This window comes from Oncorhynchus clarkii, chromosome 24 (genome assembly GCF_045791955.1).
Source record: "Oncorhynchus clarkii lewisi isolate Uvic-CL-2024 chromosome 24, UVic_Ocla_1.0, whole genome shotgun sequence".
Lineage (NCBI taxonomy): Eukaryota > Metazoa > Chordata > Actinopteri > Salmoniformes > Salmonidae > Oncorhynchus > Oncorhynchus clarkii.
In genome coordinates, this window is record NC_092170.1 from 34,628,268 (window position 1) to 34,650,489 (window position 22,222).

Below are 22,222 nucleotides of genomic sequence, written 5' to 3' on the forward strand. Positions count from 1 at the left end.
ACTTAGCTATCGACCGATATAATGAAGCCATAAACATAGCCGTCATTAAACGCTCAACAACTTTTACTCTTGCGTTGGCAAGGTTTTGTGTGTGCACCTGGGGAGGTGTGTGGCCTGTGTGTGTATGTGTGTGTGTATCCAGTTGTTAAAAGGCTTATTTTATCTGATGGACACTGAAAATATGGGGTCTGAGTCTGGGACAGACACATTGATTACCATGGTTGCATGGTAGGAGACTGACTCATCTGCTTAACAGACCATAATAAGCACTGATCGAATGGAGAGGAGAGTAGAGGAATTAGTTGTGTGTGTGTGTGTGTGTGTGTGTGTGGGTGGGTGGACAGAGATAGCGTAAAGGAAAAAGATGGGGAGAGACAGAGACACAGAGAGAGACACAGAGAGAGAGCGAGAGAGACAGAAAGAGAGAGAGAGAGACAGAGAGAGAGAGAGACAAAGAGAGAGACAGAGAGAGAGCAAGAGAGACAGAGAGAGAGCGAGAGACACAGAGAGAGAGCGAGAGAGACAGACAGAGAGAGAGACAGAGAGAGAGAGAGAGGAAACAGACAGAGTTGTGTTGTTCTGTATGTTCTCTTTGAGAGACTCATTGAAGCTCTATGTTTCCATCCTGATGCCTCTCTGTCCGGCACAGCGAGGAAATGAACACTACTCACTTTAGTTTCGCTCCTGCTTCAATGAAACCCACAGACCTATCACCTACACACACACACACACACACACACACACACACACACACACACACACACACACACACACACACACACACACACACACACACACACACACACACACACACACACACACACATACATCTCCCAGTGTATGTGAGTGAGAGATATAGAGCGAATGTGTCTATGTTATTGTGAGATTGTTCCCTTCTTGCGATTCACTGCACGGCCACTAGGCTCCTACCTCCATAAATCTCTCTGTTTCATTTACGACGTCGTTTGTCAGAACGTGCCAGTCGGTGGCGGTAGCCATGATTTAATCCAGAAACAGATCATTCTACCTGCTCACAGCTCCACAAAATGTCTGTTTGTCTGATTGTGAGTAAATGGAAACCAGATAAGGTTGAACAGATTGCTGCAGCAGACCCAGACTTATGACGTATGCCCAAAGCAGATATGACACACACAACACATGCATGCACACACACACAACACATGCATGCACACACACATGCACACACACAAACACATGCACACACATACAGACCCAACCCCATGCTACTGCACATCTCTCCTACACAACTTACATCCTAAGCCCCATCTCACAATACAAAACCCTCCAGTACATGCTGTTTACATAACAACACTCTAATTTTAGACGTGATACATGTGAGTAATGTGTAGTATGTTCAAGTATGCCACGTATGTACAGTATGTTGTAGGTGGTTTTGGACTTGGAATTCGCTATGCCTCTGACTGTACATAGCAACAATATCCTCTGGAGACAATCAATTGCTGGAATCAATCAATAGTTGGAATCAATCAATAGTTGGAATCAATCTATAGCTGGAATCAAGCAATAGTTGGAATCAATCAATAGTTGGAATCAATCAATAGTTGGAATCAATCAATAGTTGGAATCAATCAATATATGGAATCAAGCAATAGCTGGAATCAATCAATAGTTGGAATCAATCAATAGCTGGAATCAAGCAATAGCTGGAATCAAGCAATAGTTGGAATCAATCAATAGTTGGAATCAATCAATAGTTGGAATCAATCAATAGCTGGAATCAATCAATAGTTGGAATCAAGCAATAGTTGGAATCAAGCAATAGAACAGTGAAATGAAGGGTTGTTTATTCTGATTGCCATGTGTGAAATCAAGGCCAGGATTCAGTATGAACACGGATTTGGACAAATAAAGGTCATTTATCTGCAGTGTTTACCGTGAATGTGGTGAATGCGGGAACAGTGCCTTTCAAGCGTACATTGTGGACGAAGCGTGATTGGATTGAGTCCCAACCTAAGTCCCTCCAATAATGCTGTAATGTCCACAAACGAGGAATGGATTTCTCAGTGTAGGGGAGGTGTATATTTCCCTGTGTAGGAGAGGTGTGTATTTCTCTGTGTAGGGGAGGTGTGTATTTCCCTGTGTAGGGGAGGTGTGTATTTCTCTGTGTAGGGGAGGTGTGTATTTCTCAGTGTAGGGGAGGTGTGCTCCCTGTCTGTCCCCAGGGAGCTGAGGGAGGTCAGACCCTCTGTTTGACCTGGATGTGATCCTCAGGTTCCGGGATACACCTCTCCCTGCACCCTGTTTCCATATCATCTCAGCATTCCCCCTATCCTAGCACCAGTAGGAGGGTTAAATGTGTGAAACAATACATCTGGATAATACACAACCAGGATCCTGCGTAGGGTGGGAGTGTTTGCCTCTGTGTGGGGGAGGTGTGGGTTTCTCTGTGTAGGAGAGGTGTGGGTCTCTGTGTAGGAGAGGTGTGGGTTTCTCTGTGTAGGAGAGGTGTGGGTTTCTCTGTGTGGGGGAGGTGTGGGTTTCTCTGTGTAGGAGAGGTGTGGGTTTCTCTGTGTAGGAGAGGTGTGGGTTTCTCTGTGTGGGGGAGGAGTGTATTTCTCTGTGTGGGGAGGTGTGTATTTCTCTGTGTGGGGAGGTGTGTATTTCTCTGTGTGGGGGAGGTGTGTATTTCTCTGTTTGGGTAGGTGCCTGACATTGAGGGTTTAACTCATTCTGTTTCTCAATGCTATTCCCATTCTTTACGCACTCATTCCTTTTTCCAGTTTAAACTGGCCTCTCAGTTAACCATCTGCTACGATTCCCTCATGCTGAATTAGTGGAGGCTCCTCAGAGGAGGAAGGGAAAGACCATCCTCCTCAGTGAATTTCATAAAAATAAAAATAGTGAAACAAAAAAGTTGTCATTTTTAGATAAAACTGTACTAAATATATTCACGTCACCAAATAATTGATTAAAACGCACTGTTATGCAACAGCACTCTGTAGGGTAGCACCATGGTGTAGCCGGAGGACAGTTAGCTTCCGTCCTCCTCTGGGTACATTGACTTCAATACAAAACCTAGGAGGCTCATGGTTCTCACCCCTTCCATAGACTTATACAGTAATTATGACAACTTCCGGAGGACATCCTCATACCTATCAGAGCTCTTGCATCATGGATCAGAGAATGAATCTAGCACTGAAAGCATAAGCTACAGCTAGCTAGCACTGCAGTGCATACCATGTGTTAGTTAACTCAAAGAGAAAGACAATAGTTGAACTTTTTTGAACAAATTAATTTATAAAAAGATTGAGACGGAAGAGAGGGAGAGAGAGAGATAGCTATATATATTTTTTTTTTTTCACTTTCACTTACTTAGCTAGCAAATGCAGCTAGCTAAACTCAGCAAAAAAAGAGACGTCCCTTTTTCAGGACCCTGTCTTTCAAAGATAATTCATAAAAGTCCAAATAACTTCACAGATCTTCATTGTACAGGGTTTAAACACTGCAAAAGGTGCTCTTCACTGACGAGTCGCGGTTTTGTCTCACCAGGGATGATGATCGGATTCGCGTTTTTTGTCGAAGGAATGAGCGTTACACCGAGGCCTGTACACTGGAGCGGGATCGATTTGTTGGTGGAGGGTCCATCATGGTCTGAGGCGGTGTGTCACAGCATCATCGGACTCATCGGACTGAGCTTGTTGTCATTGCAGGCAATCTCAACGCTGTGCGTTACAGGGAAGACATCCTCCTCCCTCATGTAGTACCCTTCCTGCAGGCTTATCCTGACATGACCCTCCAGCATGACAATGCCACCAGCCATACTGTTTGTTCTGTGCGTGATTTCCTGCAAGACAGGAATGTCAGTGTTCTGTCATGGCCAGCAAAGAGCCCAGATCTCAATCCCATTAAGCATGTCTGGGACCTGTTGAATCAGAGGGTGAGGGCTAGGGTCATTCTCCCCAGAAATGTCTGGGAACTTGCAGGTGCCTTGGTGGAATAGTGGGGTAACATCTTACAGCAAGAACTGGCACATCTGGTGCAGTCCATGAGGAGGAGATGCACTGCAGTACTTATTGCAGCTGGTGGCCACACCAGATACTGACTTACTTTTAACCCCCCCTTTGTTCAGGGACACATTATTCCATTTCTGTTAGTCACATGTTTGTGGAACTTGTTCATTTTATGTCTCAGTTGTTGAATCTTGTTATGTTCATACAAATATTTACACATGTTAAGTTTGCTGAAAATAAACACAGTTGACAGTGAGAGGACGTTTCTTTTTTTGCTGAGTTTAGTTTAGCCTACTCAAACACCTGGCTCAAACAGAGAGGAATGCTATGTTGGCTATGGCTATCCAATGCTGGAACTCTTCCAAGTCAAGGTAAGATTTTGGTTTTATTAATTTATTGCCACCGGGGCCCACCGGTGTAACTGCTAAACTGCTTGCTGACTGTACACTGTACTGCATGAGTGTAGCGTGTTTACTAACATGTTAGTTCTAGTAGCTTTGTTGACCATGACGTTAGCTAATATGGTGACAATGATGTAGGCTGTGTGTAGCGGTTATGATATGAAGGTTTGGCTTGGAAAAGTTTTTTCACCTGGTCACAGACAGCGGATGTATTGTGCACCGAAGTCCACAAGTGAAGGGAAAAGATGAGACGAAGAGAGCGCGTAGATGCGAGAAGGAATTATACAACGATCAAAGGCATCATGCTGTTTGTATGTGGCTTCTATGAAAATGAAATGTGTTTGCGTGTGATCAGGGGTGTGTTCATTCAGACGATTCTGTTGAAAAGTGGAATGAAACGGGGATAAACATACCTGAATTTGTCCAATAGAAACTCTTGTTTGCAACTGTTGGACAAATAATTACACCCTATATCAGCTAGATGCAGGCAAGAGTGTGCAAGGATGTATTGAATGTCACTGTCTGTCACCTCAATTACTCAAATTTCTTTCAACGTGTGCACCTACGTTGTAAACTTTCATGCATAGGCTAGGTTGTAACAACCTCATGATGGGTATAGGTAAAATTAGAGTATCATGTTGTAGCCTAAACCTATCGATGTTACATTGAGCTGGGTGAATGGAATATGAATCACAGTCATCCAATATGCTGTAATAGAAATAAAACCATTCTCACCAAAACATGTGTCGTCCTCACTCATCTTAAAAGGCACCAACCTCCACCGTGCTGAATCATCGTGTGGGAGAGAGAGAGAGAAACGAGAGTAAGTGAGAGAGATCAAAGAGAGAGGGAGGAGAGAGGGAGAGGAAGACAGCATAGTTTTGGCATTGCCATCCATAGTGTCTCCTAATTGAATGCAGTCATGACCAAAAGAGCCCTCTTTGTCCTCATGGGTGGAATGTTATTCATATTTTTCACAATTTCATAATAAAGTAAAACTTATAAAAATGTGGTGTTTCAATGTCAAACAGTTTTGTTATATTTGAGTCTACTGTAATGTATATAAAGTGTAATATTGGGATGCAAACTCAAAATGTAATACATTTCAACTCTATATCTGACATGGTACAGGCATCCTATTTCTTTAAAGCCCATAACCATGTGTGTGAGGTGTATATGTTTGTTTCAAAGGAGATTTTTTAAAGATGAACAAGAATCACTCGGTGTGACCCTGATTTAGCCCACTGCAGTAAAAGCTTAAGTCTGATTCATAGTGGGCCAATACAGTCTAATGTCTGGGATGTCATGGTGACTGATTCTGAGGGTTTGCAGGTCAGTCTGCTTGGATGAGTCGTTGAAATATCAGAACAGCTGATCATTGGCCTCAGCTACAACTATCTCAGCCAATCCACAGCTCTGACTATCTCAGCCAATCCAAATACATTTTCTTATTAAATAACAGTTGAGTCTTGCAGTAGGACATTACAATGAGAGGTTTTTAATAATGATTCAGAAGTTACTCTGCAGTACATTTTACACAATGATTCTGCAATGGCTAGGAAACGAAAGCAAAAACCTGCCACATTTCCTACCTTACGTACCACAGCCCAGTGGATCCCAAACCTTTGTGACCCACCTGAGCCCAGCTGGGACCAAGAGAAACCATCTGTGACCCAGCTGGGACCAAGAGAAACCGTCTGTGACCCACCTGAGCCCAGCTGGGACCAAGAGAAACCGTCTGTGACCCACCTGAGCCCAGCTGGGACCAAGAGAAACGGTCTGTGACCCACCAGAGGGCCCCGGCTCACCGTTTGGGAAACACTGCTCTGTAGGCTAGACTTCCCTCTCCTACTCCTTCAAAAGTAAACATGTTTCTAAACAGCCGTTAACATATATTCTCACGTTTTACAAAGCTGAATGAAACGACTAAATATATCATCAAATATCAACAGAAACCATCTCCAAAATCACACCGATAGTATCATGTTACATTCTACACTTCTACACGGAAGAGAAAGCAGCTAAACCCCAAACCAAACCCAAGTCCACTAACTTAGGAGAGCTGCAGACACAGTTCAGATCAGATTTTGTGTCAGCAGTAAACATGGTCTGTAGAGATTCTATAGAGTCGGCACTGAGGGAAGGAGGTTGGTGTCAGAGCCATGTCTTTTCAGAGAGTTGTGCCAATTTTAGAATGTTGAATATTGATCTAATTCTAGACATAAAGTTACATAGCAATATTCAAATATGCCCCATGTAATGTTAATGGGGAGCTACCATAGAATGTTGCAGTGTCGTGTAAATGTGTCATAATGCAGAATCTTCTGGAAATACATGGCTCTGGTTGGTATGAATGAACCTTGAGAATGCTCTGTGGAGTGTAGACAGTGTCAGTGTACATCTGTCCTCTCATCTTAGCTGTTTGTCAGTGAATGACTACGGGTGACATCTTGATAGGGTAGAAATGCAGAGACCATTGCATGCATTCCATGTACACACATGAATTATTGAGACTGCCTTGCCTTTGCCTATTGGAATTCTACATAGTTCATCACCGTTTCTCATGAAATCACAAAGCTAGCACAAATATATGCTGATAGGCTTGATAAATAATCATCACGATGTGATTTAACAACATAAACTGGATTATCTCAAGTGAGCAGTACGAATGTAAACAGCAATGTAATTCTAGGCAACATTCATCATCTTATTGACATCTCTAATGAACATAGAATCTCCATGAATAGAATCTCATTAGAATCACTGTCTTAGTCGTGATTATGGGAGTAAGAAGACGTATAACCATTTAGGAATTACAATTATTTCTCAAATCTTTCGATGTGTCTTAATTGAAAGAACAAAGAGTACCGTGTACCATGTCATAAACCTTACACTATTTTGTCACAAATGTAGCTTAAATTGGACAGTGATGTTGCCTCTGATGAGATGGTTCTCTGAATAGGCTATCTTACAGATGCTCAAATACAATTTAGTTGACTTGAGCACGTAGCCATGGCGTGTACAAGACATGGACACTGTACTGAAATATAAAAACATCCCACATTCAATTCAGCCGCTTCAACATTCATACCAAAATAGGGTTGACAAAATCTCAGATATCTAGAACAGCTCTCTGTGACTCATATATCTGAACAAATCTCCAGTTTCTCTATGTTTTACACAGTAAATATGGTTTGGGGTAAGTTCATCTGAACAGTGTTAATATAGAGCAGACTGAAATACTAACTTCACAGAGTCTTGATATTTATTTATTTAAACCTTTTTTACCTTAATTTAACCAGGCAAGTCAGTTAAGAACAAATTCTTATTTTCAATGACTGCCTAAGAACAGTTGGTTAACTGCCTGTTCAGGGGCAGAATGACAGATATTTACATTGTCAGCTCAGGGATTCGATCTTGCAACCTTTCAGTTACAAGTCCAACACTCTAAACACTAGGCTACCTGCCCCCCCATGCCAGAGTCTCGAAATGTCATGCAAATCTCCCAATCATTGTATGATTTGAGCAACTAAGACGTGAGTATCACAAGTTAGGACACAGCCCTGTAGGAGGAGAATGTGTGTTCAGGCTGTGTCACTGTGGAAACTTCCAGCCCTGTGGAACGAGCTGTTTTCTGTCTGTCTCCCTGTGGAAATCCCCAGCCCTGTGGAACGAGCTGTGTTCTGTCTGTCTCCCTGTGGAAATCTCCAGCCCTAGCTGATGTGTACCATTTTACATTCACAAATATGAGCTCAGGTCAGTTTTCCACAGATCAGTTTAGCATTTCTAGGGTTGATCTTAGTGTTGTTTATAGGAATCAGCCTTATAAATAATAGAATGGAATATGAGGAGTTACTGTGAATCCTGTGTTTCTGCCAAGGCAGCAGAGTAACTCAGAACAGCCCAGTGGGGCAACATGGAGTCAAAGTGCTGAGTCAAGCTGCTGCTGCCGCCACACACACACACACACACACACACACACACACACACACACACACACACACACACACACACACACACACACACACACACACACACACAGAACAAGCTGCATCAATACTGTGCTATCTCAACATAAACACGGGTAAATGACACTCCATAGCCACAACAAAGCTATCTCTATCTCAACATTGTTTAAAGGTCATTAGTCAATGGCACTGTTCTGTGATGAATGGTTTCTTAGAGAGTTGTAGGTAGAAGGGAGAGGGGTGTGTATAGCTGTGATAGGAGACTGAGGTACTCCAGACTACGGGACTTGTACCCAGTACAGATGTGTGTCATGTATGGGTAGTATTGCTTAAGGTTTAAAAATCTGGAATATATGTATATAGAAAATATCCGAAACAATAAAAACAGTTTACTTTTACGAAACCACCCAACATGTTACCCTCCCTCCCAAGCCCTCACACCCTTTGGCACGATAATATTTTTTTTAGGTATTTCTGTATTTTTGACATTTGAATAGTAACCTACACTCTCACATTCAATGTAACACCATTTTTTTGTCATATTGGTACTGTATATGTCACAACATAATCATCATTTTAAAAACATTTATTTTTGTAAATCTTTTTTTTAAATTTTTTTACTTTTTTGATATGTAAATGTAAATATAATTTTAGGATCTGTCATTGCATGCCCTTGTTATATACAGAACCAGTATGTCTGAGAGAAGCTGTTCTCTCTACTGGCCCGTGTCTAAGTGAACAATGGTACCAAGTCACAGGTAGACGTTTATTGTCATGAATCTTGCCCTGGAGGCAGAAGTGAGAGATTTGTGCTAGATGGGCCAGTCAAAATGGGAAACAAAAATAAAGAAGAGCTTTTTGATCTAATTTAAAGGTTAGGGTTAATAGTGTGGTTAAGGTTAGGTTGAGGTTTCTAAATCAGCTTTTATGACTTTGTGGCTGGCAGGTTATTGTTTTTCGTTATGACTCTTGTTCTGGAGGCAGCTCTGCAGAGTGGTCACTAGCTGGCACAGACACAAAGACATCAAATCTGATTTTAAACCTACATTTGCAGCTGGCATATATAAGGGGAAATCACTCATTTCTGACTTCAGGGCAATAAATACCAACCTGCTACAAAGTCACACACATTGTTATGCCAGAAGTGGATCCGTTTCTGCAAAATTCCTCTGGATCTCACAAATATTCTCATTCTGGCCCTCCTAGCTCTAGAGCCAGAGGGGATACTCAGCGGTAAATCAGTGTGCTAAAACATCTACAAGCCCTTCTGACAGCATGAAGCAAACATTACTTCAGACATCAGTCTTAGACAGGGGGCTGGGTGCAATGTGTGTGTGTTGGTGCGCAGACCGCCGTGCAGCTCCCCTGAGACTGCCGTGCAGCTCCCCTGAGACTGCCACTCGGAAGAAATATCAGCCCACAGAGAGTAGCACGAGGTTGAACTTTACTCAACTTTTGCGAGCAGTGGTCACCAACCGGTCGATCAAGATTGACTGGTCGATCTCCAAGGCATTCCTAGTCGATGGTCAAACATTTCTGTAAAAAACCCAATGATAAAGCATTGTTGTTCCTATATTTTTGAGGCGATAGGTGCACCCGATTCAGCTGCCCTGAGTGCTGGGTAGGCGAACTGTTGCCATTTTAACCATTTCATGTGTCTGAAGTTTGCACCTACTTTTTCTTCCCGGCAGGCCCAGAGAGAAAATCAAATGCACTGTAGGTCTACCGCTGGCCAATCAGATGGCTCAGATGACTGAGTCTGCAGTAACGTAGCAGGCATAAAGAAAGCTGCTGCTCTCTCCCTCCGCTGAGACTGACCATCAGATGGAGGCACCATCAGCCCAGTAAAATAAAAAGCTAATTATTTAAATGTATTCTCACTTAGTTGTGTCTCACAAGTAATACAACAACGGACCTATTACCGGTGTGATCATACAGTCTAGCTCCAATTTTGAAATATATATTTTTTTAAATGTCCCGAACAACAATGCATTGGCAGGTAAATTCAAGCAAAGCCCATATGTGGTGATAATGTATTGGGCCTATAGCTTACTGTACAAACCTCATTGCTACAGAACTGTTTTTAATTGGTTAATGTTGCATAGGATTACATTTTTTAAGTCCTGATAAAATAAAATAAGAGTGGTAGATCTCAGCATTTTGACTCAGAAAGTGATCTTGACTCAGATAAGGTTGGTGACCACTGTTCCAGAGTTTTCTCTGTTAACACTGTCAACGTTTTCCTTTACTGTGGCAATTGTGATTGAATCAAGGCAATATTAGCCACTTGCAATGCAGCATACCGAAACAAAGCAAATTATGAAAGAGATGTTGTTGGCAGAACACATCGGTGTAGGATTCTATTGCATTGACACACACTACTCAGCCTGTACTCTACAGTCGTTCAACAAAGTCTGCTGCTTCAGTGTCTTTAGATATTTTTGTCAGATGTTACTATGGAATACTGAAGTATAATTACAAGCATTTCATAAGTGTCAAAGGCTTTTATTGTTAATTACATGAAGTTGATGCAAAGAGTCAATATTTGCAGTGTTGACCCTTCTTTTTCAAGAACTCTGCAATCCGGCCCTGGCATGCTGTCAATTAACTTCTGGGTCACATCCGGACTGATGGCAGCCCATTCTTGCATAATGCTTGGAATTTGTCAGAATTTGTGGGTTTTTGTTTGTCCACCCGCCTCTTGAGGATTGACCACAAGTTCTCAATGGGATTAATACGGTCTGGTGAGTTTCCTGGCCATGGACCCAAAATATCAATGTTTTGTTCCCTGAACCACTTAGTTATCACCTTTGCCTTATGGCAAGGTGCTCCATCATGCTTGAAAAGGCATTGTTCGTCACCAAACTGTTCCTGGATGGTTGGGAGAAGTTGCTCTCAGAGGATGTGTTGGAACCATTCTTGATTCATGGCTGTGTTCTTAGGCAACATTGTGAGTGAGCCCACTCCCTTTACTGAGAAGCAACCCCACACATGAAAGGTCTCAGGATGCTTTACTGTTGGCTTGACACAGGACTGATGGTAGCGCTCACCTTGTCTTCTCCTGACAAGCTTTTTTCCGGATGCCCCAAACAATCAGAAAGGGGATTCATCAGAGAAAATGACTTTACCCCAGTCCTCAGCAGTCCAATCCCTGTACCTTTTGCAGAATATCAGTCTGTCCCTGATGTTTTTCCTGGAGAGAAGTGGCTTCTTTGCTGCCCTTCTTGACACCAGGCCATCCTCCAAAAGTCTTCGCCTCACTGTGCGTGCAGATGCACTCACACCTGCCTGCTGCCATTCCTGAGCAAGCTCTGTACTGGTGGTGCCCCAATCCCGCAGCTGAATCAACTTTAGGAGACGGTCCTGGCGCTTGCTGGACTTTCTTGGGCGCCCTGAAGCCTTCTTCACAACAATTGAACCGCTCTCCTTGAAGTTCTTGATGATCCGATAAATTGTTGATTTAGATGCAATGGCACGTGTTTCCTTGCAGGTACCATGGTTGACAGAGGAAGAACAATGATTCCAAGCACCACCCTCCTTTTGAAGCTTCCAGTCTGTTATTTAAACTCAATCAGCATGACAGAGTGATCTCCAGCCTTGTCCTCGTCAACACTCACACTTGTGTTAACAAGAGAATCACTGACATGATGTCAGCTGGTCTTTTTGTGGCAGAGCTGAAATCCAGTGGAAATGTTTTTGGGGGGATTCAATTCATTTGCATGGCAAAGAGGGTCTTTGCCATTAATTGCAATCCATCTGATCACTCTTCATGACATTCTGGAGTATATGCAAATTGCCATCATACAAACTGAGGCAGCAGACTTTGAAAATTAATATTTGTGTCATTCTCAAAACTTTTGGCCACGACTGTACACAGACCAGTGTGTCATAACCAATCAGAGCTGCAGTAGGTCGATATGCAAATAGACCATTGCCATACATGGTTCTGTTCCATTTACATTGAACTGGACTATGTTTACAGCATGTACAGCATGAGTGGTGGTGAGTAGGTGAGCTTGTTGAGATCAAAGCGAGAGAGACATGTAGTCACACGTGCACATTTTGTTCATATCATTTGCTAGTTAGTGAGTTATTAGGTTCTAGATCATTTGTAGTCAGCAGCAGGGTAGTGATTGAGCACAAAACATGTACATTTCTAGACATCTAAAGAGCCTTTTTTTGTTTTAAAGGGGCAGTGCTGTATTTTGAGACAGGCTTGAATAATCTAAGTAGCCAGTAGGCAGAATAAGTAGCCAATAGGCAGAGGGAAGCATAATTTGTCTGATTCTCTGTAATAATGGTATGGGAATAATAATGCATTTTATTTTGTAAAGTGGTTTCTTGCATCACACAACTCAACAACATATTGTAGCCTACTTGGCCACTGTGAAAACTGTCATTTAAACAGTAAACGCCGGCTGGAAGTTTTACAGAATGTTAACAATGTTCAAGTTTGCGCTCAGCAGACCAGAAATTTGCTCAACGCCTACATTTTTTTGAGGGAACATTGCCTGCATGTCTAGTTCACTTTAGTTTGATTGATTGATTTTACTACTTGAATCAGGATAGTTTTCTAGCACGTTACTGACTACTGTATAACTGTTCAATACTGGTTAGTTTAGTAGAATGCCTCCTCAGAATCACAGACACAGAGGTATGGAATGTTTGGTCCCAAAGCTTCAGGAATCATGTAGAAAATATTATACATTCAAACTTCTGAAGTAAATAATTGTCCAAAAGACCTCAAATATCAAAGAAACACAGAGAGAGAGAGAGAGAGAGAGAGTGGGGGGGGGAGGGGGGAGAGAGAGAGGGGAGAGAGAGAGAGAGAGAGAGACAGAGAGACAGAGAGACAGAGAGAGAGAGGGGGGAGGGAGGGAGAGAGGAAGAGAGAGAGAGAGAGAGAGAGAGAGAGAGGGGGGAGGGAGGGAGAGAGGAAGAGAGAGAAAAACAATACTAAGACAGTTGTTCAGTATTTCATACTATACATGGTATGTATAAACAGAAGCATCTGATATTTAGATTCCATCCAAGATCTTTTTGTATTTACACTTTTCCCCACATCAGCCAATATGCACGTGTGTGTGTGTGTGTGTGTGTGTGTGTGTGTGTGTGTGTGTGTGTGTGTGTGTGTGTGTTGGGGCGCCAGTGGACATAGCTGCTCTGCCCAGCCCTTATAGTTATTCCATGTGTCCATGGCAGCAGCTGGTCAGTCCTGTGAGGTTAGAGGTTCTTAGACACTCAGTAGGTCCACATGTGTCTATGCAGGTGCCCCCTACCACAATAAACATCTCTAATTAGTTGACAGCCGTTTTAGTTTAAGGCCACTACCAAAAGAAAGACCAAACACACCTCTAAGGAGAGACTTACGGCCAAACTTTTAAACACCAGAACGCTAAAGGATTTTTTTGTAGTCCTTGTTCTCGCTTTGGATGCCTAAATTACACTTCATTATACTTTATTATACTTCACCTCGCTGCTAACTGAACACATGTAAACACAAACACTGCAGGTCACCGTCCAATGACATCACACGATTATGTGTCCTGTTCCTGTCGCTCCATCTAACAGGGCTTTCACCTCTCTGAGGATCTGGCCAATCTTCTCTCGTTCTCCCGCTATCACAAGGCAGCCATCTCCATTTTCTCCCCCAAGAGACTGTTCTTTCTCTGCCCCCCCTCTCCGTCTCTGTCCTTTCACTCTCTTCCTCTTCTCCTCATCTCCTCTCATCCTTCTCTCACAGTGAGGAAGAGCTCTGGCTGTAGTTTCTCAGGGTCAGCATTTCGTATTTGGGCGGAGGGGACGAGGGCGGGGGCAGACACAGGGTGGACTCTGAGACCGGGGAGCCACTGCCCGACCCCAGCGAATCACGGAAGGGCGAGGGCGGGGTCAGATTCATTAGCTCCTCTTCCAGCTCTGCCCTCCTTAAAGGGGACCCCGCCCCCGCAGTGAGGTGTCGCACTGGAGATGGGGAGGCCTGAGGGTGAGGCAGGGGGTGAGGGTGAGGCTGAGGCTGAGGGAAACGGTGAGGGGAGTGAGGCAGGGGGTGAGGGTGAGGCAGGGGGTGAGGCTGAGGGTGAGGGAGACGGTGAGGAGAGTGAGGCAGGGGGTGAGCGAGGCAGGCGCATCCACCTACGTTGGACTCTACAGGGGGGATGGGCTGGACGTCAGCGTATGTGGTCATGGTGGGGGGGAGGGGGATCTCCCGGGGGAGGAGGAAGGGGTCTGCATGGTGGGAGGGCGTCAGGGTGTGTGTGTGGGCGTGTGTGTGAGAGTGTGTGTGTGAGTGTGTGGGAGACGGGGAGAGCATCATGCTGTTGAGCTCGCTGATGTTGGCAGTGAAACGGTTAACCACGCAGCTGATCTGATCCATCAGAGAACTGTCACACACATCGCCCCCGCCGACAGAACCCCCGGTCAGGTAGCTTGGTACGCCCATGACAAGTGGCTCATCCCTTAGTCCCGCCCCATGCATGCGCTGGCTGACAGTGCTGATTGGTGAAGGGGTCTGAGGCCGGTAGGTGATTGGGTATCTCTCCTCAGGGTATCTCTCCTCTGCCTCTGTGAGTTCATACAAAGTCTTGTCTGCATCAGAGTGGGAGTGGGATAGGGAGGGCAAGGGCATATGGGGGAGCAGGTCAGCACCCCCACTGTAGCGCCCCTCGGGGGTCTTGGAGAAGGGCTTGATGACAGCTGTCTGGTTGTTCTCCTTCCTCTTGATGTGGAACGACAGGCGCTGCCACAGGTGGTTTCCACGGGAACCCCGCTCCGTCTGGGCCCAGGATACTGACTTCCCATTGGAGCTGTAGAGACAGGAAACAGGAAGTGAAAACAGGAAATTAAATAAGTGTGTTTCAGCTGGTCCATATCAGTGTAGAAACCATTTTCTCTATTCCTCCCCTCCATCTCTTCTCTCTCCCAATTGTCAGGTTAATTAGTGTGATTAATCTATGATGGAGCGTCTGATTAAATCATGCTGCTATGGGAGGACTCATATAACCTCAGCACACAGACAACAGGGGGAGAAAGATCCGGAAAGAGGAATGTTTCTGACACATTTGACATTTTATCGTAGTGCGTGCATACATTTTCCATACATTTTCCATACATTTTCCATACATTTTCTCATACTGGTCCCTCGTGAGAATCAAACCCATAATCTTTGTGTTGCAAATGCCATGTTGTACCAACTGAGCCACATGGGACCACATCTTATACTGGTCTGGTTGTAGTCTTGGCAAACGAGACCGTAACCAGCTGACTAAAGAGACTATCTTTTTCTCTTTTCCTTTTGACTCTGTGGAGCAGCACGTTGTCATTTCATATGGCTGGTCACATGGTTGTTCCATTAGAGATGGAGAGCTTGGTCACATGGTTGTTCCATTAGAGATGGAGAGCTTGGTCACGTGGGTTTTCCATTAGAGATGGAGAGCTTGGTCACGTGGTTGTTCCATTAGAGATGGAGAGCTTGGTCACATGGTTGTTCCATTAGAGATGGAGAGCTTGGTCACATGGTTGTTCCATTAGAGATGGAGAGCTTGGTCACATGGTTGTTCCATTAGAGATGGAGAGCTTGGTCACATGGTTGTTCCATTAGAGATGGAGAGCTTGGTCACGTGGTTGTTCCATTAGAGATGGAGAGCTTGGTCACATGGTTGTCCCATTAGAGATGGAGAGCTTGGTCACATGGTTGTTCCATTAGAGATGGAGAGCTTGGTCACATGGTTGTTCCATTAGAGATGGAGAGCTTGGTCACATGGTTGTCCCATTAGAGATGGAGAGCTTGGTCACGTGGGTTTTCCATTAGAGATGGAGAGCTTGGTCACGTGGGTTTTCCATTAGAGATGGAGAGCTTGGTCACATGGTTGTTCCATTAGAGATGGAGAGCTTGGTCACATGGTTGTCCCATTAGAGATGGAGAGCTTGGTCACATGGTTGTTCCATTAGAGATGGAGAGCTTGGTCACATGGTTGTTCCATTAGAGATGGAGAGCTTGGTCACGTGGTTGTCCCATTAGAGATGGAGAGCTTGGCCTTTAGCCCATCCTCTTCCAATTGTTTGTTTTATCTTCCTCTCTCCCTCCTCTTTCTCTCTCTCCCTACTGCCCTCTCTCTCCCTCCCTCTCTCTCTCCCTTCTCTCGCACTCCCCTTTCTCTCTCTCTCTCTCTCTCTCCCTCCCCTTCTCTCTCTCCCCTCTCTCTCTCTCCCTCCCCCTCTCTCCATCTCTCTCTCTTTCTCCACCCCTCTCTCTCTGTCCCCCTTCTCTCTCTCTCCCCTCTCTCTCTCTCCCTCCCCCTCTCTCCATCACTCTCTCTCTCCCCCTCTCTCTCTCTCTGTCCCCCCCCTCTCTCTCTCTCTCTCCCCACTCTCTCTTTCTCCTGGAAAGTGGTCTGCATAATCAGGTATGCGGGTCGGACTCAGGTCAGACAGAGAGAGACAGAGAGAGACAGACTCACAGCGGCTGGGGAAGCATTGACTCAGATGGCCTTCATTGAAATGGCCCTGCACTAAAAAGGCTGTTACTGAAACGGCCCTCAAATGAGATTCACTTAGCGAGCAGTGACCCAGCACCGATCTCTGAAACATTCCTCAGCTAAACTCTACCTCCTGTGTGATCCCAGCCTTTACAGCATCTCTATGTATTCCCTGCGACACACACACACACACACACCTGAGTGTCTCTCCGGCGGAGCCACGTCGCCTCCAGAGGTTGGCCAGGCTGGAGGAGCGGCTGGCGGCCGAGGAGGACTTCCCATCGCCCACATGCATGCGTACTACCGTGCTCGTAGTGAAGGCACTGCGCACGTTACGCTCCGGCTTGGCCAGGATGATATACACCTGGAGAGAGAAAGAGAGACAGACCGAAGAGCTTCATAACCCTTCATAAGCATAGACAGCACACTAGGCACTATATAACACTATTATAACCCTTCACAAACCCCTTATAACCAATACGTTTTTGTTAAAGAGCACAGTTTGAAAGATATGGCAAATATAAATTAAACCGAATGGACATCAGAAACAAGTCCTAAAATGGCAGCTTCATTAAATAGTACCCGCAAAACACCAGCCTCAACGTCAACAGTGAAGAGGCGACTCTGGGATGCTGGCCTTCTAGGCAGAGTTCCTCTGTCCAGTGTCTGTGTTCTTTTGCCCATCTTAATATTTTATTTTTATTGCCTGATCTAAGATATGGATTTTTCTTTGCAACTCTGCCTAGAAGGCCAGCATCCCGGAGTCGCCTCTTCACTGTTGACGTTGAGACTGGTGTTTTGCGGGTACTATTTAATGAAGCTGCCAGTTGAGGACTTGTGAGGCGTCTGTTTCTCAAACTAGACACTCTAATGTACTTGTCCTCCTGCTCAGTTGTGCACCTCCCACTCCTCTTTCTATTCTGGTTAGAGCCAGATTGCGCTGTTCTGTAAAGGGAGTAGTACACAGCGTTGTACGAGATCTTCAGTTTCTTGGCAATTCCTCGCATGGAATAGCCTTCATTTCTCAGAACAAGAATAGACTGACGAGTTTCAGAAAGGTCTTTGTTTCTGGCCATTTTGAGCCTTTAATCGAACCCACAAATACTGATGCTCCAGATACTCAACTAGTCTAAAGAAGGCCAGTTTTATTCCTTCTTTAATGAGAACAACAGTTTTCAGCTGTGCTAACATAATTGCAAAAGGGTTTTCTAATGATCAATTAGCCTTTTAAAATGATCAACTTGGAATAGCATTGGAACAAAGGAGTGATGGTTTCTGATAATGGGCCTCTGTACGCCTATGTAGATATTCCATTAAAAATCAGCTGTTTCCAGCTACAATAGTCATTTACAACATTAACAATGTCTACACTGTACTTCTGATCAATTTGATGTTATTTTAATGGACAAAAATTTTGCTTTTCTTTCATAAACAAGGACATTTCTAAGTGACCCCAAACTTTTGAACGGTAGTGTATGTATATACAGTTGAAGTCGGAAGTTTACATACATACACCTTAGCCAAAAACATTTAAACGCAGTTGCTCACAATTACTGACATTTAATCCTAGTGAAAATTTCCTGTCTTAGGTCAGTTAGGATCACCACTTTATTTTAAGAATGTGAAATGTCAGAATAATAGTAGAGAGAATGATTTATTTCAGCTTTTATTTATTTCATCACATTCCCAGTGGGTCAAAAGCTTACATACACTCAATTAGTATTTGGTAGCATTGCCTTGAAATTATTTAACTTGGGTCAAACATTTCGGGTAGCCTTCCACAAGCTTCCCACAATAAGTTGGGTGAATGTTGGCCCATTCCTCTTGACAGAGCTGGTGTAACTGAGTCAGGATTGTAGGCCTCTTTGTTTGCACACGCCTTTTCAGTTCTGCCCACAAATGTTCTATAGGATTGAGGTCGGGGCTTTGTGATGGCCACTCCAATACCTTGACTATGTTGTCCTTAAGCCATTTTGCCACAACTTTCGAAGTATGCCATTTGGAAGACCCATTTGCGACCAAGCTTTAACTTCCTGACTGATGTCTTGAGATGTTGCTTCAATATATCCACATCATTTTTCTCCTCATGATGCCATCTATTTTGTGAAGTTCACCAGTCAGTCCCTCCTGCAGCAAAGCACCCCCACAACATGATGCTGCCACCCCCGTGCTTCACGGTTGGGATGGTGTTCTTCAGCTTGCCATCCTCCCCCTTTTTCCTCCAAACATAACGATGGTCATTATGGCCTAATAGTTATATTTTTAGTAGAGTAGAGAACATTTCTTCAAAAAGTATGATCTTTGTCCCCATGTGCAGTTGCAAACAGTAGTCTGGCTTTTTTATGGCGATTTTGGAGCAGTGGCTTCTTCCTTGCTGAGCGGCCTTTCAGGATATGTCAATATAGGACTCGTTTTACTGTGGATATAGATACTTTTGTACCTGTTTCCTCCAGCATCTGCACAAGGTCCTTTGCTGTTGTTCTGGGATTGATTAGCACTTTTCGCACCAAAGTACGTTAATCTCTAGGAGATAGAACGCATCTCCTTCCTGAGCAGTATGACCACTGCGTGGTCCCGTGGTGTTTATACTTGCGTGCTATTGTTTGTACAGATGAACGTGGTACCTTCAGGTATTTGGAAATGGTTCCCAAGGATGAACCAGACTTGTGGAGGTGTACAATTTTTTTCTGAGGTCTTGGCTGATTTCTTTTGATTTTCTCATGATATCAAGCAAATATGTACTAAGTTTGAAGGTAGGCCTTGATGATGTCAATTAGCCTATCAGAAGCTTCTAAAGCCATGACATTTTCTGGAATTTTCCAAGCTGTTTAAAACCTGTTAAAGATATGGCAGACATATGCCCCCTTTGGAGGGATTGGGTACCCCTAGTAAACTGAAAAAAAAATCTGTCAAAAATTGCTAATATATGCATATAATAATTATTATTGGATAGAAAACACTCTAAAGCTTCTAAAACCGTTGGAATTATGTCTGTAAGTATAGCAGAACTCACAGGGCAGGCATTCTTCCAAACTAGTTTTTGTGGTCATGAAAGTTGGAGCAACTTTGACGTCATCGCCCCCACCCTTCCCAACCAGTTATGATTCTGGGGAGACTTTCTATGTCTTCCACTAGATGTCCTCATTCAGTAGAGCTTTTAATCGTTCAAATCCCGCGAGAATTGGCCCTATGGGAGTGATTTGAGTAAGTGCCACGAGAAGAAAACCTGTGCGTTAGGGCGCGAATTGGTCACAGCCATTCCTTTGTTCCAGCACTCAAGAGAAGGACAGACGATGGCCGATTGAATTGAAATTTGTTTTGTGTGTTAAAAACATCATAAAGCTTGCTTCTGCACTTAGTTTGACCTGTTTAGTCGACATATAATATGTAATTTTGAAGTTTTGATGCACAACTTTTCCGGACCAGAGGACATTTTGGGTGCATTTCAGCTGATGTTATTAGCAGTAGCTAATACAAAGACGCAAGACTTGAAACCAAACGATGTATTGGGTAAGTATGAAGCCTTCCACAACATTCTGAACGAAGACCATCGAAGGTAAGGGAATATTTATGCTTAAATCTGTGTTTCTGTTGACTCCAACATTACAGAGAAATGTAGCTTGTATCTGAGCGCCGTCTCAGCATATTGAATAGTGTGCGATTTCTGTAACGTTAAAAATAAATGTAACAAAGCGGTTGCATAAAGAAGCAGTGTATCTTTCTAACTATATGTAGAACATGTATATTTAGTCAAAGTTTATGATGTCTATTTACGTTATCTTGCCGCGCTACCTAGATTTCCTGCGGACATTTTTTAGTAATTTCTGACCATGAACTCAATGTAAATGGACATTTCTGGATATAAATGGCATATTATTGAAAAAAAAAATGTACTGTGTAACATGTCCTATTACTGTTATCTGATGAAGATTTTCAAAAGGTTAGTGAATGATTTATTTTTTAATCCTGCGTTTTTTTGATAGCATGTTTTGGCTATTCAAATGAGCTGTGTCTGGTGGTGGTTTGACATAAATATGTACTATGTTTTCGCCGTAAAACATTTTAGAAATCTGACTTGCTGGCTAGATGAACAAGGTGTTTATCTTTCATTTGAGCTATTGGACTTGTTAATGTGTGGAGGTTAAATATTTTTAAGAATATTTTTGCGTTCCATGCGCCACCGTTTCAGCTGAACGTGGGAGGGTTGAGTCCCAATTGGGAACCAATATCTTTAAGAGGTTTTAAAGGCACAATCAACTTAGTGTACGTAAACCTCTGACCCACTGGAACTGTGATACAGTGAATGATAAGTGAAATAATCTGTCTGTAAACAATTGTTAGAAAAATTACTTGTGTCATGCACAAAGTAGATGTCCTAACCGACACGCCAAAACTATAGTTTGTTATAAAGAAATTTGTGAAGTGGTTGAAAAATGAGTTTTAATGACTCTAACCTAAGTGTATGTAAACTTCCAATTTTAACTGTATATTTGCAAAAAATATATATGTGGGGGATTGGAAGTGATGCAGTCAATTACATTGATGGAAGCTACAATCTACCAGCAATATTAAAGCTGATCTACCCCCTAAAAATAAATAAATACAATACAAATAAATAACCTTATAACCAAACACAATCTTCCAAAAAACATTACTTTTCAAGGTCCTCAGTCAAACTCCTTTGTTGTTAAAGCTGAAGTTAGTTTGGCTCCACTTTCTATCTCTAGTGTTGTGTGTCTTACCTTGGGTGCGAACATGCAGCAGAGCGCCACAGTGGCACTGAGGCTGACGCTGAAGCACATGGTGATGATCTTGTAGTTGGAACCGAAGTAGATGGGCACGAAGGCCAGCCAGATGATACAGGTGGTGTACATGGTGAAGGCGATGTACTTGGCCTCGTTGAAGTTGGCTGGGACGTTACGCGTCTTGAAGGCGTAGAAGGTGCAGCTCAGGATCAGCAGGCCATTGTAACCCAGTGGCGCCACCACGCCCAGGTTGGTGGTGTAACAGATGAGGTTGACCTGCCGGATGCTGGGGTAGTCGTGGATCACCTGCAGGTAGTAAAGCCATCAGTGTGTCACGTTGGCATGAAGGATCGGGAGACAGGCGCAGGAATGCGTAATAGGGTTTTTTATTTTACCCAAATTACGGCGTGCCATGTAAAGGCACGGGGCGAAGACCAAACAAGCACTATACAAAAACACAGGGTTGAAACTCAAACAAAAGAGCGAGGAGTACCTCGAATAAATAACACTAGCGCACAATGATTATCACACGGGATGAGACCCGTAATCATCTGTGCAATCCACAAGGGCAGGAAAGCCCAAAACACATAGCACAGGTACTCACACATACCAACGGACATTGTAACAATAACAGCACCATAG

The 22,222-nt window shown here is 43.6% G+C and overlaps 1 protein-coding gene across 1 annotated transcript in view; it reads right to left on the bottom strand.

Annotated features, from left to right (window-relative positions):
- Positions 1-13,642: 13,642 nt before the first annotated feature.
- The window catches only part of LOC139382525 (metabotropic glutamate receptor 5-like), a 123,981-nt gene continuing 115,401 nt past the window's right edge, over positions 13,643-22,222 (bottom strand). The window contains exons 14-16 of the mRNA XM_071126620.1: positions 21,578-21,886; positions 17,033-17,199; positions 13,643-15,164 (exon numbers count right to left, since the gene is read on the bottom strand). Of these exons, the coding sequence (XP_070982721.1) occupies positions 14,099-15,164; positions 17,033-17,199; positions 21,578-21,886 (1,542 nt within the window). The 3' untranslated portion in view covers positions 13,643-14,098. The remainder of the gene's footprint in view (positions 15,165-17,032; positions 17,200-21,577; positions 21,887-22,222) is intronic.